The following is a 17,451-nucleotide window of genomic DNA, read 5'->3' as shown; positions in this document are numbered from 1 at the left end:
GAGGGGGGGGGGCGGGGGGGGGGGGGAAGCAAAGATGCAGCTTTTGTATAATACAGACAAAAAAACATTCCATGAAATGAATGAATTGCCTACTTGGGAAGAAAAACACTATTGGGAATATTTTGAATGTACATGAAATGTGGAAACTAACTCTGTGTGCCAGTCTTTCATTAATACATGCAACAATTTCAAAATCCTCACATAGCAGGGCTAACAAATAAATTTATTTCTATGCAAACAATTTCTCACCTCTAACAATGAGGAAAGCCAGCTTCTCTTTTGATGTCAAAGGTGAAAAGGTTATTATCAGAGGCAAATCTGTTTTATTTGGGGAAATAATTGGAAGAACCCTTCAAATGTAGTCAAATGGGCGATACGATCTCATACCATCAGTAGGATTCTTATGGGAAGTTTCAAACTTCAGTCTCTTTCAATGGCATAGAGCAAGTGTAATTGTACACATTAATAGAAAACAAATTGTTTCACCCTGGTTGCACTAAAGAAGACGTATCCAAGAAGCATAGCCAATACATGAAACCATATTTTATTCCTCCTGTCTTTGTCACAGAAGGAAACAACACTCTAATTAGATTTTCCAAATTTTGCAGAGGGTGGCAAAGAGCACTTTAATCGTAAGTCCTGTACTGAACCTGATCTCTCAAGTGTACAGTAAAAGTCTCCAGCGAGTCTCTGGAGAGCAGCAAAGTTTCTCTGTACTACACCACCCTGTGTAGCTCTGGCTGAACTGGGTGCCAGCAGAGAACTGGCAGGGCACAGTTTTGCTCAGAGACAAACTCTTGTGCACTTCAGTTACTCCGCAGAATTAATTCGGGCTCCGGGTCTGTCCCGTCTGCATGGGAAGGGACGTGTCCTGGGTTAGCAGTGCTACCCAGCATGATTTACAACTTTTCACTTGGTCTGGAAGTTCAAACACTTTGCAGATCAGGGACAAGCTGACTTGTGGGAGTGCTCTAACCCCCTCCCACAAGTTGTTTCCCTGCCCCCCCCCCCCCCCAAGACAAAATTGCCTATAATTTACCAAACCTGGTCAAAGGGACTCATGGCGTTGAACTGCAAAATATACCCCGGGCAAAAGGTGCAGAAACATGAGCAAAACTCTGCAATGCAGGGGCTGATACAACAGCCAGATACTAGTCACCATGTAGCTCTGTAGCTTCAGGCAGAGAGGCAGATTTGGCTGAAGTATATCAGCTGAGAGGGCACTTGCCGTCTGTTCGTGGGTTATCAGTGCAATAAATGCATTAAAATGTAGACTGAAGTACTTTCACCAAATAATTTTTTTTTCAGCAACAAGCAAGGTCATATTTATGTTTTTATATACCCAAATGGATAATGACCTCATCAGGACTGGAGGCCTGGTACACCCTGCAGGAGTCCTCATAGTGTCTCTCGGCTTCAGCCTGGTCTGTCACGCCGTTGGACTCGTACACCGGTGTCACGTTGTGGCATAGCGCGATTGCCTTCACCGCCTCGTGCACTCGGCTGCTCATGGTTTTACGCACCTTGGTGGCTAAGGTAAGGCCCTTCACAGCAGGTGGGTCCTGAGATTGCTTATAAAAAAGGAAAGCAGAATAAAGTCTTATTGCAGAAAAAAAAAGATTTAAATTAAGTTTTTACTTCAGTGAAGACCATATATGTAGCAGATGTGCAGACTCTTATGTCCCCAGGAATGAGACGCACTCTTCATACACCTTAACTCAGACCATCACTGGGAACACACCCCAGAGTAATGCGACTTCTTTATCATTGTTACTGGTGGAGTAAAGTGCCCCAAAAGATTTACCTAAGTTTTTGGAACAGTACACCGAGAAAAAGACTCTTTGTTGCAGATCCACCAAACACCAATGGGTGAAAGACCAAAGTCAGAAGACTCAGTGAAACCACTTTTGCTCCACAAAAGACCAGTAGCTCTGCAAATTTAGAGTCCATTGGGTTTCATGTGCAAGAGAATATAATTGCTGAAAACAGAAAACAGATGACTCGTATGGACCTAGAAAATCTTAATTACATTCATTTAATTTTTAATACTATTTTTAGTATCAGAATGGGAGTCTTCAGATAATTGCACAATAACTAAATTATCCTGGTTGAAGAAGGGACACACAGTGATCTAGTTTCCTGCTCTGTTAACCTTTAGTGTCAAGAGGACAAAAGTTTCACTTCCAGGTCAAAGGCCACAACATGGTAAAAATAAGAGCAAAGAATAAGAACTACAGTTCAAAATGAATCATTGCCAGCAAATGCTTCTCATTATAAGGAATCTCACTGGGTAATGATAAACGTTTTATGAGACATATCCTTTACCAGTGTAATTCCACATGTTATTTTCCACGCTCTCGTGATTAGGACACGTAAGAACTTCAAATTTAATATTGCTGCTCATCAGCACTGTTGCAACAGGCTTTAACCAAATCAAACAACAGCAAACCCTCAGCTGAAGTGCATTTAGATTGACATATAGCACTAGTCAAATACTGAACTAGTCACAGTCACCAAAAGGTTCTTGACAAATATTGAATACTTTAGCAAATAATTAACCAATAGTCAAGTTTTCTCTGGAGACTGAGTACAAAACGAGGGCAAATAGATCTGAATCTGTTTTTTTTTTGTTTTGGTTGACTTTTTTTTTTTTTTTTTTTTTTTTAAAGTACAGTTCAGGCATTTAAGGGTCTTAACACCAAGAGAAGAATGCTGAGATGCTAAGAAGGCTGTGAAAGCAGAGGAGGGAAAGAGAGAGATGGCTAGGAGTTACAAGTTACCTGAGACACAGGCCAGTGAAAAAGATAATTACTCAAAATACCAGGTATTTATCAACTATCATATGCTTAGTTAAAAGCACATTGTAGCCTGACAGTCTGCCTAGGGAAAAGCTATGCCACCAAACAGATCACTGAGGTCAAGGAAACCCGTTGTACGTCTTTACCACCATGAATAAAATCCAAAAATAAAAATCCTATTTACAGTAAGTACATAGTGCCTTTTTCCAGGCAAGCATGCTGGCTTCATGTTTCACTTTGTGGAGGGTATAGGAAGCGCACTTCAGTCTAAAAATCTCTCGAGCAAAGCAAAAACAATGTGACATGAAAAACCCAGTTCACTGCACTGGGTGTGCACACCCAAGGAAAAGCATAGGCACTTTGAAAACGACTTCTGCAGTTTCTGTAGGAATGAAGCAATTCCACAACTATTGAGAAATGAAAATGCTTGACATATGACACGGGAGTAGTAACTCATCATTAACATCTACAGATTGTGTCTGTGGAATCACATTTCACAAAAGAGAAAATCTAATTGTCAGTAAATCACAAAAAAGTTATTTCTAGCTGCAGTTGAAGGAACAGTTATTAACAGAAAATGAAAAATAATACTTCCATGATTACATAATTAGTGACAATTCTTAAATCTTTTATAAGTACCAATGGCTGGAACATCAGCCACTGACAGCTGATTATTTTTTTAAAAAGGTAGTAATATTCTTAAGTAAAACCTCATCCCTTGTTTTAAGAAGGCAGTGTGTGTATCTATATGAAGTTTCAACTGATAAGCATCTCGTCTGCTGTAACATGCTAAGGAATATAGTTTGCTGACCCAGACAAGTCATATGGCATTACCTGGTTATCATACAAAACTGAAATAAAAGTCTAAGAATAGAGATGAAGGCTTTTTAGATGCTGGCTCACCCAGTGATACTGAAAGAGGAATGCAAGGGAGAGACTTCCCAAGACAGGATTTTCCTGTTCTATACTTTACATGTTGACTTTGCTGCCTTCTTTAGCTGTAGATATTTCTCAAAGCAGATGTCAGTTATGCACCATATAAGATCATTGGTGCATTAGTGAAAGAATCCCACTTTCACTGTTTTGGTTTTTAACCGTCAGGCCTAAAGCAGCGATACTGGCACACTGTTCTCTGTTACTGCTTACTAAGTACCTATGGTTCCTCTTCCTTTATTATTGCCCCAGTACACAGCATTTCATTTATTTATTCATTTATTTATTCATTCATATTTCATTATATTTATTATATTTAGTGGACTTAATCCACTAAATATTACCCAAAGCCATTTTTTCAATGAAGCAAACACTGTGGTTGCTGTAAGTGGTGAATATCTAAATAAAAGTATGCTATTTTACAATCAGACCTCGGTAGCAAGACACAGGCACATACACTTACAGATCTGTGCACGTGCTGTGGCAGTTAAAGACTGGTAGATGTGAAACAGTCTACAAGTGTAATAAGCAATCATGATAATATTTATGTATTAAGCATCCAATGACCTTCAGGCCTTTCCAAAAAGTAGTCGTTAATAGGCAGATCCCTGCCATATTAATTCACTGTTAGCCCAGTGACCCGGAAAACTGTTTTGTGAACAAAGAGTTAAGTAATGCAATTTAATTCTACCTGTGTGTATATACTGAATATGTGGCTCTGTACTTCATCCATGGAGTCCAGGCCGTAAGCTACTGTTCCCAGGTGAAGTCGCTTGAAGACCATCTCATTCTGTGTCAGAGTTCCTGTAACAGGAGCAGCACCAGACATGGAGTGGGAACCAACATGCCTATTCCCCAGCACACGTTCTCATCCTCGCTGTACCCCAAATTCAAGAGAAACTGGGCCAGAAGCTGAATCAGTCACTGCACCAGGCTCTCAGCACAGGCTAAGGCCAGCAAAAAAGATATTAACAAACCTCAGGGCTGATTCTTCCAGGAAGTAGTGGTGCACATCATTGTGCGAGTAAAGAAGAATGAGATTTACCCCAAAGTCAATGCCAGCAAGAGCTGCAAGCATAATTCTGGTCCTGTCGGAACCAAAGAAAACTTCTGGAAACAACTTCAATGGGACCAGGATTTTATGTCAGACCAAGCTTTTCATTACAGCTTAGGTCTTCTGAATTCAAACTCAACTTTAACAGTGTAAGAACAGCAGCAGACAGACTGATGGTATGTTTCTGCCTACACGTGTAAGCAATCTTCATCTGGCTTTGAAAACTAACTCTAAAAAGTTGCTTTTAATTTTCTTTTTACCCTCAGCTTTTGTTTTAATAGCACACTTTAAGTGTTCTTTGAAGTAGCATAATATTCCTGTCCTATCTTACTTATAGTGCGTTCAGAACAAAAAAAATGCAAAACTTCTTTTCAAAAACTGATTAAATCATATTGTCAAAGTGACAGGAAATGCATATTTCTTCTAGTCCCAAAGAAATCTTACATTATACTCTCTGGCTGGCCAAAACCATAACAAAATCCAAACAAAAACCATACCATGACTCAAAACTGTATTTTCTACAGAGATACCTGTTTTGTCCGTAAGCAAATAGGATATCCTCCCCAGCTGCTCAGGAATAGTGCTGGACCGAACCACAGTCCCAGGGATTTTGGAATCTCTGCGGATCACCCAGCTGTAGACAATTTTCCCCATGTCCAGATTCACACGTAAACTATGCAGGAGGAAGGGAAAAAAGAAAAAGAAAATGTATATCCAGTTAAACTTTGGAAAAAAATCATTGTGACCTGCCACAGTGCAATGAAAGGACACGTCTTCCGTGCTGAATTTGAGCCACCAAAGGGGGTGTTTTGGGAGAAGTATATGCAAAGTCAGTGGTCGGGTGGCAAATGGTGAGAAGGACTGTGCATTGCTGCAGCGGTATTGTAATTCAAAGACAGATGATAAAATTATGTTGAGAAGAACAGATATAATTTGAGGGGAAGATGGACACAGACTAGTAAGGACAGCATGATTGATACACAGACAGCAGGTTAAAAATGGAACTGAAATAAATCCCAGACCTACACCGAAAGTAACAATCTACTTATTAATATAGTGCAATTAAATATTAAAGTTTCAGTCCCTTCTAAAAGGCAATGGGGTCCTATTACACTACATGCTGTATAAATATCTCCCCTTTTCCATTTTTCGCTCTGCTCTTATCAAAGTAACCAGATAGGCTGAACACTGAGAGAAGGGGCCTTAAATGACTAATCCACAACCTGAGTTAAGAGTCGGTGAACAGGTGAATATGCTAAACAAATTAGCATACAAATTTGCAACATTTGTATGCTAATTTGTTAGCATAAGCAATTCTTATGTTTGAACAAACAAGCAACAAAGCAATTCTTATGTTTGAACAATAATTTGATTTCTTTTTCTAGATTTGCTTACTTGTCAAATGAGGACTAGATAAGGGTTTACATGCTTGTTCATACTAGAAGCTGCGAAGGAAACAGTATTTTGCTGGGAAGAATTAGCAGTCGCCTTACCTAATGGGAATGATGTTTGAGAACAGAAGGAGAAATCTTATGATCTGAAGATACCAACGGCCAGCAAAGTGCTGAAGGGCCACCATGACAAGCGAGACCACCACAAGAGCCCCAAACAGGATCTTAGTAAGACAGTTCACTTCCAAATCAAAAAGACCAATCTAAAGAAATAAATTAAAGACATTTCAAACACACAAGAGAAGACATTAGCTCAATGTAATATTCACAAAGGGAATGAACTGCCATATCCAAAAAGCCATTCTCCACTAGTCAACTACTTCGCTTTTAAAACACTACAAACGTATTTAAATTTATAAGCAATATTGTCGCCAGCTTACTAAATAAGACTTCCATCCTTTGGAAGCTAAGCAACGCATGAAGAGGTGTGAGAGTACTCATGCTGCCAAAAGCTGCAGACTATATAAACATCCCTGCACCTTGTCTTAGCTTTGCTGTTACAGAAGAATGCAGCAAAATAAGCTTTCCTATTCTAACTGGGACTATCTCATTATAACCATATAAAACAACAGCTTTACCAATCTTAAAAAAGTGAGAAGACACATGTATAATCGGATCAAACAAATAAGGATAGATAGGTTCTGCTATGGTAGCTATCTTAAATCATAGGCTGGAAGATATGAATCATTATTCCTATGGGGTTGTCCCTATAGTGTGTACATATAGCATTTGGAAGGATTTTCTTTAAAAAATGATACATTTCTGCCCCTTTTTATTTATTATAAGACTGTTTCCTTACCATACCTTACTTCTTGGGTTTGAAGTATTCATCACACTGCGCAGTTCCCTTCCAGTGTAAAGGACAACTCCCACAACAGTACCTGAACAAAACAGAGCACACATCAGCCAAAGAAAAACAACCTCTGTTTCTTTTCTCTATAAAAATACTTGTTGGATCCAAAAGCTTGACAGTTGGAAAGGATTTTTAGCAGGTGAATTTCAGAAGCAATAGCAACCAGAAGTTAAAAAAGCTGGTACCTGAAATATAAAACCTATGAAAACACAGACTTTGAACAGAAGACATCCTACAAAAAGTCAGTAAGACTTCAGCAGTGCCCATATGGTTGGACTTGATGCAGCATCACAGACTGCATCAACTAATGTGCATGGAAAGAGCATTCACCTGCTTTGCTCTCTCAACTTTCCCTGACCCCCTTTTGATGTCAGTTGTCTCTCCCCACTATAAATAAAAGCTGCTAAGGACAGAGGATTTCCTGGTTTTCCTCCCACCACTTTGAATCCCACTTCGGTGTGGGTAAGTTTGCCTTACACCAGATAGTCGTCCTTCATTGTGCGTCAAAATTACATCAGTGCTCTGGGCTACAGTTCTTTATTGGTGAAGGTTGCCACAATCAAAGTAAAACCAATGAATTCCAACAGCTTTCAAAGACAGAATTACCTTAGTTTAAAATCTACAATTTACTTTAAGTATTTGTCTAATTGCTGTTTCCACTGAAAGGCGAATCATACCAACTGCTACCTTACTGTAACAGATGGAGCTGCTGGGAGCCTATCAGTGTATTTTAATGCTATGTCCCACAGTTGCTAAAGAGCTGAGAGCAACAAAGTTATCCCTTTTCTTCTCGCAAAAACATTAATACAGTTCAGCACCATAAATTACTGGGTTTCTACAGATTTCTCTTACAGACTTTGCAAAAAGCCATAAAGAAAAAGCTATCTACCATCAAGAGTTTAAAAGCTGCTATTGCCAAAGTCTAATTTTTTACTAGAAAATTTTAAGGGTCTGTAAAAATGGAGAAAAACAATGCTGGAAAAAAAAGCACTGCTTTTTTTGGCAAATACATTGCCATTTTATACTCTGCTATTCCCCTGCTCCCATTAATTATCAAAGTTTTAACAGGCTGCAAGCGAATTATTTTTAAGTAAGATTGATTCAAAAGAGGTAGTTTCTAAAAATATGCTTTTAAGGGAAACATTCCCTTAAAAGAAAACCAAAAAACAACAACAAATCACTGGAGCCAGATGGCAGGTGGTGGTAAGATCATCACAATTCAAATCAGCAGATGGCACAGCTACTCCAAATCAACCACAAACAGTCAGAGTCAGACCCATTCCTACTACAGCAGATGGAGAAAGCCACATAGCTCTGCTTCGTCTTACAAGCAAAGGCTGCCCCAGTGAGATGGCATCACCACAGCTTGACAGCTTTCACTTACAGAAGAAGAAAAATAATATCCACATTTTTTCCTAACAGAAATAACCTACAACATCCTATTTATTATTACCACAGGAGAAACAAAACTGAGTATTATATTGATCAAGTCAGTCAAAATGAGAAGAAAAACCTGCCAGGACTAGAAAACAGCTTGAAGGCACACTGGTATATATAAAAAGAGTGTTTCTAGTTGTTTTATGGCCATTCAAAACAGACTCAACTGCATAAACTATTTGAAATGATGAAAATATTTGCAAATATTATTCCTATTAACTGAACTCACAGAGATGTCTATCTACAAATAACTTATTCAGAAAGGAGGATTAGATTCAAACAGTAAGCTCATTTGGGCAGAGAGGAGGTCATTGCATGCCTTGATACGGACACCAAGACCACCTGGGACTTCGAAACAGCAACCAGGTGGAGCAGTGTGCTCTGTGCCCTCCTTTGGGGAAAAATGTCTGCACCCATGTGTATGCTACACACAGCTGAGCGTACAGCAGAGGAAGAGCTTTTACCCTCAGCAGGCACTGGCTGTGAGCGTGCTGAGGGCAGGACAGCATTCCCCTCTGACTTCAGTAGGACTATTCACTGCAACAGCTCCCTGTGTTAGGCTCAGCCATGGCAGTGTGAGATCTGCAATGGTTCAAGAACTGGTACAAATTAAAGCTTCGGTACAAGAGGCAGGAAAGCCCCCCCGGGAAAGGGTGCTGCAGGGAGAAGAGCCATACAGGACAGAACCACAAGAAAAATGGCTTTCCGTTTCTCCATCTATTTTGTTCAAAAGCAGGATGAGCTGACACTCATGTATTAAGCAGCCTGATGGGTATTTTAAGCTGCCAGGCTGACTGCATGTGCCTGCACTCAGAGGGGAGGAAGGTAGGTTACTTACTGCATGGCAATTACTAATCTATAAACATAATTTACTTGATACAATTTAATCAAGGTCCAAATAAAATTTAATTTGGACAACTAGGTTTTTACAATCCCTTGGTCGCAGCACTGTGACAACACTCTAATACATTTCAAAGAAGAGTCAGAGCAGGATTAGATAGAAACATAAAGGAATAAAATTTATTCACCGTTTTCTGCTTTTAGAAGAGCAAATAAAATTCTTTTCAGTGCTTCAAAAAATCTTTTGAAGTTCATGCTCCTTCCTATTATTATTAATTCCATGTACACCTTGGTACCACACTGCCAAGTCTCTCCATTTGACAACTTTAATTCCAGAACTGTACTACGGAATTTCACTCTCCTCCAGCTATCGCCCTGAAAACTTTGCAAGTGTGCTGGACAGAAAAGGAACAAGGCTTTTACTTTGACAAGCCTCTACAAGAGGGCATTGATTAATCTCAGGTCTTGGGAGCTTATCTTATATATAAGCCAAAATCTGTCACACAATTTATTTTTTTCCTTTTTAAAAGTATATAAGATGAACTCAATGGAAGCACTTACCTGGAAATCTTTCATCTTAGCTTCTGTTACCAGAATCTATTTGACACCATTTCTGTTACAGATTAGGATGTCAACGTGGAGAGCAATTAAGTGCTATTCTGGTCCTAGATGCTAAAGAAGTGCCCAAAGGCCACTCCAATTCTTTCTCATCTAGGAATGTCCAAGAGGCAATTAGATGTCAGCTCAGCTCCCCAGAGGTGTTAGGACAAGTGGGAAACCTCATTCCAACTGCTAATTTCTCCAACTGACAGAGATTATTATTCCATTACAAAAAGACCTTTAAAAATTGTTAACATATTCTCTTAAAAAAAAAAATGTACACATTCCTCCATCTTACCTGATGCAATCACTGTGCTGGCCCATAGGGTGTTTTCTATGCTTAAACTTTCATTTACTGGAGGGTCACTGTCCTCCTACAACAGAATAAAAAGAAAAATAAGCAGACTTGTCAGTAATGCAAAAGACCAGTGGGTGACAAGAGTGACACAGAGGTGTTTGGAGAGGGATGCTGGGAGAGTTGGTAGAGGGCTTCTTGATAGGATAGAGGATTTTCATAAACCCAGGTAAATCTCTGGTTGGGTTAAAAACATGAGCACTTTGTTTCAGTGGAACAGAAGGGTTACGGGGGGGGGTGGGAATCTATTAAGATACCTCTGCCTGCTGAAGGCCCCCAGGAATCACAAATGAAAAAGATTTGTCAGCAGCTTTCCAGGGACTACAGGAAAATGTTCCCTCACTTGGCTCATGCGGATTAATAGCATTTGTCCTGCTACTGTAAGATCTCACCGAGAACCTGTTTGGACTGCTCAGCGATGCCTGGAAAGTTGTCTGATATGCACCAGAAAACAGTTACAAAAAAGCGTGATTCCTCTTAGGCACCAAAAGATTAATTCTACACAATTGTACCTTTGCATGAGAAAGGAAATTAATGTCTGTGCAGGTTTTCTAGAAGAACTGCCTCCCCAAGCCACTCAAACTCCTCTTCCGTGCCAGCACTATTAAACCAGATTAAACCGTGCCACAAAGATAAAAGGGCAAAACCTACAATTTTGAACTAAAATACCAGCAAACAACTTCTAAAAAGCTGTAACTGTCTCCTATTTGTTACAAAACCATTTGTTCTCTGAAAGCTCCCCAAGGGTATTACATGACTCTCTCAACATTTTCATAATACCACTGAGAGAAAAAAACCCAACCTTTTGCCCCAAGTAGGCAATGCATCTTCCCAACAAGTCAAAAGATATATGCTTTTTGATGGTGATATTTCACAGTAGCTCTGAGCTGCTGCCCTCTGAAATAGGGGGCAGATATAACTGAGTTCACGTAAGTTGCATGCAATTGAAGGCAAAAACCCAACTGACTCAGAATTAAGACTGCTACTGCCTGATCTAGCTAAGATCCCCTGTCTTTTCACAATTAAAAGATTTTAATCCTACAGAGTCCATGGTGGTCCAGATTTCCTTCTGAACAGGCACCATGAATACGTAACTACTAACCTCTGTCCAAATGTTCAGGTCTAATACCTTCAGAGTAAGGTCCTTTACTCCAAACAGCCTATGACATTGTCTCCAAGTCAAAGCTTCAATAATCATATTTTTGTTTCAGATTTATTTCATGGATTTTATGAAGGGGAAAAAAAAAGGAAAAAAAGAAAGAAAGAAGAGACAAGGAATGGCAAGAGAGACTTTACTATTTCTCCTGAAAAACTGGTAGCATTCAGCAGGTTTGCATAGCAAACACTACATATATGATTTCAAGCATATGTCAGCAAGACTCACCCTTGTGAAGGTCCCCACAAAATTATGTATATCAATATTGGGTTCTTCTGCATATACATAGGATCGAATTTGCAGTAGGTCCTATAAAACAGACATGTTTTCGCAGACAGTTAGACAGTGACATTTTAATAAGGTACAAATGTTTCTACCAAAATACTTTGAGCAAGAGTTACTTATCAAGTTAAGATAATTACTAAATTATATTACTTACTGGAGCCCAACTGCCTAAGAGAAAATACAATTGTTGTACCAGCTTCACTGAAGAGTATTTCTTGAACTGATACCTGAGAGACTCCTGGGAGTTACTTAGATGTTGGTGCCCCATAAAAGAAATTTCAGCCTGAATAATCAAGACAGCCTAAAACACTTATTACTTCATAGCAAAGAAGGTTTGCACTAGTCTTCCAAGGCAACCAAGGAACACCCTATCACTCAATATTCAGTTCAAGATGCCAGTGTCACTAGGAACAGTTCTGTGGTGACAAGAAGGTATGCCAATTCTGCACAGTGTTTTAACTGCTGACTCCTACACATGCATGAACTATTCACTCCATGGAGAGAATGCCTTGCTTCAAAGCCTTTGTATAAAATAAACTTCTTGCACTTTTTACAGATAGAACATCAAAAGAACAGCTACTTAGATTCCTCCTCTTTTTAAAAACAAAACAAAACAAACAAAAACCAAACACACAAACTACTTTAGCTAGAGATTTTGGGAAACAGCACATTCGATGGAGGTTATATGCTTATTTCAGCTCATACAGTGGAGCTTCCATGGTGACACTCCTCCTTTCATAAAGGCAAGCAATGAAAACTTAACTGCCTCTGAAGCCATTTAATGAAAATGCATGAATTGCACCTCCAAACATACTGCAGTGCAAGGAATGAAAGGGAGCATTTGAGAAGTACCACTAAGGGTACCTATCCTGCAACAAGACCTTTCCTGCAGTGAGTTACTGCAATGGTCTCTGGAGAGGAAAAAGAAAATAGGAGCATCCTACCATTAGCCACCTCCTGCTGCAAGGTCATTCTCTAGCTGCGGTGACAGCCATGCAGCACAGAGGCACCTAGTTTCACCTTACCTGAAATCTTGCCTGGAGCTCGGGAAGAGCTGGCTTACCCTTATATTCTTTGCTGCCAAAGCTGATCTGTAACATGCACTGAGCCCTGTGCAGAACAATGCTGAATTAACCTGTTTCTCAAAACAGCCCGTTAACTGAAGCACCTGAATGTTTTTCAGGTAAAACAGATAACACGTGTTTACCAAGTAGAATATTTTGTACGAAGACAGCTTACAGAAGCAGTTGGCAGTCTCTGAGTACAGGTAACAGGCAGCCGCAATTTCCAGTCTGTCTCACCATCCAGCTGGTCAGTGCGAAGGAAGCAAGACCCTGTAGATTTTCAACACCAGTCAGTGCTCTTTCCAGGTCTGTCTTAGGTACATCTATAGCTCATGAAATGAGCTATGTTTCTAAGACACCCTTCTTTCTTTGGAAACAGTATCTGATTTCAAGTAACATTCGTTAATAACGTAAGAATGATATTCTTGCATCACACATTCATTTCCTTCCACTAGTCCAGAATACAGTGAGACTCTGCACCGTATCTTTAAGACATTTGAAATGTTCTCATTAGTCTTTATTTTTTTTAATGCTTCTGATCAAACATTTCCTTATCCCACACTTAACAAAACAAACCTGAATGGCAAGTAAAATGATTTACATCTATAATGCAAACCATTGTGCAACCTGATTCATTTACCCTGGATTCAACTACCCACGTTCTTTGATTAGCAAACAAAAACAGTGTAACATCCTGAGAAGTGGTGGTCCATAAAAGCATTTGAATTCTCTGTCTCTAAAATTTTACTATTATCTACTTCTTTCACATTTCCAAAAGATAATTTTCTCTAAACAATCAGTGAAAGGTTAATGGCTATTTTGACAATTGGTTCCAGATGTTTACCATTCTTCTCCGACGTCCTCAGGAAGATCATGTCAGCAGGGACCCGCTGGTTCTGTTAGGAGAAGAAAGGCCATTATTGTGCATACACCCCTGCACGCGTGTGCAGCCGCCTTCCACAGCCCCACCGTGACAAGCAAAGGGGGTATGGAGGAGAAAGAGGATTTCTTTGTCAAACTGAAGCTTGGTATTCATTTTGCTTTGAATCCGAAACTCACTTCCCTGCAGAATTCCAAGTGCAGAATAATAACTGGTGCCAGCTCCCACTGACCAGACCGACCAACAGCTAGGTTTACAAAAGAGCTAGTGAGTAACTCTAGAAGTATGAAGAAATTTTAAACTACTGCTGGTTTCCTTTCAAGAAGTCCCATGCTAGAAGAAAGCATGTATCTGGAGTCTACAGCTACCATGTCTTTTTTTTTTTTGTACTGAATATTTTCAGACTAATAGTTTTAGAGGACATAGCTGCTTGCACAGAGAGTGTGTGAAAAAGGGGGCGGGGGGGAGAGGGAGAACCCTGAAAAGTGATTAAATACTATAACTAGTGTTCAACACTTGATATTCTGAGCCTATCATAAAACAAATGAGATATTTTGAAGTCACTTGATATTCTGAGCCTATCATAAAACAAACGTGACTTCAAAATATCTCATTTTCTATGGTCTTGCAAAAAAAGTACTTTACAAAGAAAAGATACACATAAAGGCTAACCTTTTCAACAATGATGAGGTCGCCTACTTGTATGTTAGAGCTCTTCACCTTCACAGTCCCTGAAAGGAAAGATATCAGTGCATTAGGGCAGCAGCAGGACAGGGTTTGTGGGTGCTGTGCGATGCTCCTTACCTCCCTTCCTTCCACTTCACTATTCTGGAGAAAACGGGTAACGTTTCTATCACAAGAATGAGGCAATGCTGCCCTGTAAAGGCTTACCAAGCCTACTGCTCCCACTTGGTAAAGCAGCAGGTTTCAATCTGCGAAAAGGGCTGAAAGCCTCTCGTCTAACAGCTCCAGACCTCAGCCCTGGATGCAGAAACCCCCGGTCACTCTCCAGTGACAACTCTGAAACAAGCCCTGAAACTTTTCTGCAGTTTAAGGCTTTAAGTTAAACTACTGCTTAACCCAGGAATTTGAAAATACTTTTGGTGTCAGGTAGGCAACAGAGCAAGAACAGAAAAGTTACAATAGGGAACCATCAACTCCTGACTCCTCTTCCCCAGGTGGTTGAAAATTTAAAGCTCAACCTTCAAGCCAAGAGCTGGAAGCCATAAGTAAAATGGGCCCATCTTAAAAACCAGGCTCATTTCCTTCCGTGCTGCAGCTCTTGTATCTGGCTTAGCTCTACCACCTCTCCTTTGCCTCTCGGCAGACACAGACTGAACAAGCCCTACAGAGTACGGGTCCTACAGAAAACGCATAAATATTTATTTCTTTGCAGCTGTCAAACATTTCCCAGTTGCTTTAAAACAGGGGATTAATTTAACAATTGGCTAGTAATTTCAAATCATTAGCCAGCTCTAGATTTCGCTTCTCAGACTAACTAGTGATTTATAATCAGCTAATTTGAACCCTGCCTCTATGTGTCTGTCTGTTATATTTCAACAAAAGCCTCTTTAATCTGCTGTGATTTGAGTGGAAATGGGGGAGGCACGTGGAGCTCACCCCGGCATGGACAACACTCCTACTGTACCTCGAAATTCATGGGCTAACTGGCCAGATAGCAGCTCAGGGGAAAAGGAGAAGGGGGAAGGGAGGGGGAATAGAAATTAGCACAAAGCACAAAGGTCACTAGGATTTTACTACTGGCAGTCCCTTCATTAGCATCCTTCTCAGGATATGCTTCAGTGTTTCTGCTCCAAATTAACAATGAAAGCCATTCTGGGCTCCCGGCAGCCTGCTGCTTTGGTGACACACTGTGTGCTTAACAACATGCTTCATCACTGCTGCTAATAAATGCAGACTTCCTTACATGCTGTAATTATTCCTACAAATTATAAGCAGTCATGGCCCATTTCACAAATATCTCATAGGTCTTTCGTGGATTCTGGGTTGTGCCTTGCAAGATTTTTAGTTAAAAAAAGGGTAAACAAAACGAATGCTGGGCTAAAGACATCTCTGCCGGGGCAGGAAGCATACCGGGGATTAAGAGTCCATTACGCAGAGGCTTGAAAAGAAAAGCCGCACTCCAAGAGGATCCAAAAAAGCATCCCTGGCAGTCTTCTGTATGGGCTATACAAAGTTAGGTACTATGACACTAAAAGGGTCTGACAGATAACATCTCTTCCTCCCCTTTTAATACGGTTATTCATGAAACACAAAAAGTGCTTTTGAATATTCTCCTGTGTAAAGGAGGGAAAAAAAAAACCTGTGTGCTCTCCCCACACAGGCATAGCAATTCCTAAACCACTGTGCAAAGGAGCTCTTGGAAGGAGAGGTGGATTTGTTTAACCATATTTTAGGTATTTCTCTTAAAGATCACAAGGATTTATTTGGTGACTGTCAGTATAGGAAGCACTACCTGCAGGGTTCAAGAATGGAAATTTATTTTTGTAGCGCTTTCCTTAATGATGTAAATTCACGCTGGAAAAGAAAGATTAATGCCTGGACAAAGCTACAACGTGATGATTTCCTACCATTATGCACATAAAAGGCTTTTTGGATCATTATTCTGAAAACAATATAATCTGCTTTAAAATTTTTCCAATACGAGAAAAATCAAAGCAGCTGGAGCACATTTGTCTTGTTCAATAAACCTCCCAACCTCAGCTGTTTTAAGGTAAAAGAAAGAGAGGACCTTTCTAACCAATACACATTTTTATAACTCCTGTATCAATTAGATGCCCTTTTTAGGTAGCAAAGCTAATTCTGCTTTTCCAGCCATGCTCCTGGCCTCTCATGGATGACATCTCTGCAGTATGTACCATATGTCCTGCTAAGAAGGCGCGGGACCAGATGTTTCCTTTGACTCAGGACTCCCATAAAGCAACTTACTTGAATTAGTTTTATTTTGTTCTTGGGAATTCTGTAATTCCTTTTTCTTTCTGTGGGGAAACTACCTCCTAAACATTAGATGTTTTCTCCTGCACGTTTAAGAAACTAGCTAATAACCCAACTGCTTCATTTCCCAATATTGCTCTGCTGTTAAAGTATTTTTGTAATAATAAATTACTGCTTTTATAAATGCATCTAGAAGTGCTTCCTCTAAATACACATAGCTTTATTTAGCATTTACAACGCTTCCAGTTTATATTTTCAGAAGTTAATTAGAATACAAATCAGTGATTAACACAATTTTAAAAAGCAACTAGTCTTGATCTCTTATTTTAAAAAAAAATCAGTTCTTAATATGTTACTGATATTTGTTTCATTCTTTGCTGTATCCTGATTTATGTATTTTTTTTAAAGACAAAAAAGTAAACACAATAAAATGCAAACAGTTTGTTTCAACTTCAGCTACAGCCTTTGGAATTATCACTGAATCTGCAGCGTGATGCATGTACCATAAAGCAGATTATTTAATTTATTAAATATATTAGCCAGAAGAGATGCCTTTTTCTACCACACGAGCACTTAAGTTGAGATTTCACAATAGATCTGCAGAGCTTCACTAAGGTACAGATCAAAACACTTAATTTGGCATTAAAGATGAAGCCAGAGGTTTATTAAAACAAGTCAAATGCATCTGAAAAAAAGGGTTGTTTGGATGTGCTGCACCTAACTTTTGGCTTTTGCAGCCTTACGCTGTATAAACTGTGGAGCAGGACTCAGAGGGTTTGGGAAAATATTG

The 17,451-nt window shown here is 39.6% G+C and overlaps 1 protein-coding gene across 1 annotated transcript in view; it reads right to left on the bottom strand.

The window, feature by feature from the left end:
* Positions 1-17,451, bottom strand: part of ATP9A (ATPase phospholipid transporting 9A (putative)) — a 64,226-nt gene that overhangs the window by 23,673 nt on the left and 23,102 nt on the right. The window contains exons 7-16 of the mRNA XM_009274083.1: positions 14,379-14,437; positions 13,671-13,722; positions 13,002-13,096; positions 11,706-11,786; positions 10,265-10,340; positions 7,041-7,117; positions 6,279-6,439; positions 5,316-5,458; positions 4,423-4,535; positions 1,359-1,571 (exon numbers count right to left, since the gene is read on the bottom strand). Of these exons, the coding sequence (XP_009272358.1) occupies positions 1,359-1,571; positions 4,423-4,535; positions 5,316-5,458; positions 6,279-6,439; positions 7,041-7,117; positions 10,265-10,340; positions 11,706-11,786; positions 13,002-13,096; positions 13,671-13,722; positions 14,379-14,437 (1,070 nt within the window). The remainder of the gene's footprint in view (positions 1-1,358; positions 1,572-4,422; positions 4,536-5,315; positions 5,459-6,278; positions 6,440-7,040; positions 7,118-10,264; positions 10,341-11,705; positions 11,787-13,001; positions 13,097-13,670; positions 13,723-14,378; positions 14,438-17,451) is intronic.

Source organism: Aptenodytes forsteri, unplaced genomic scaffold (genome assembly GCF_000699145.1).
Source record: "Aptenodytes forsteri isolate BGI_AS27 unplaced genomic scaffold, ASM69914v1 Scaffold159, whole genome shotgun sequence".
NCBI classification, from domain to species: Eukaryota; Metazoa; Chordata; class Aves; order Sphenisciformes; family Spheniscidae; genus Aptenodytes; species Aptenodytes forsteri.
This window is presented reverse-complemented; position numbering and strand designations above follow the sequence as displayed.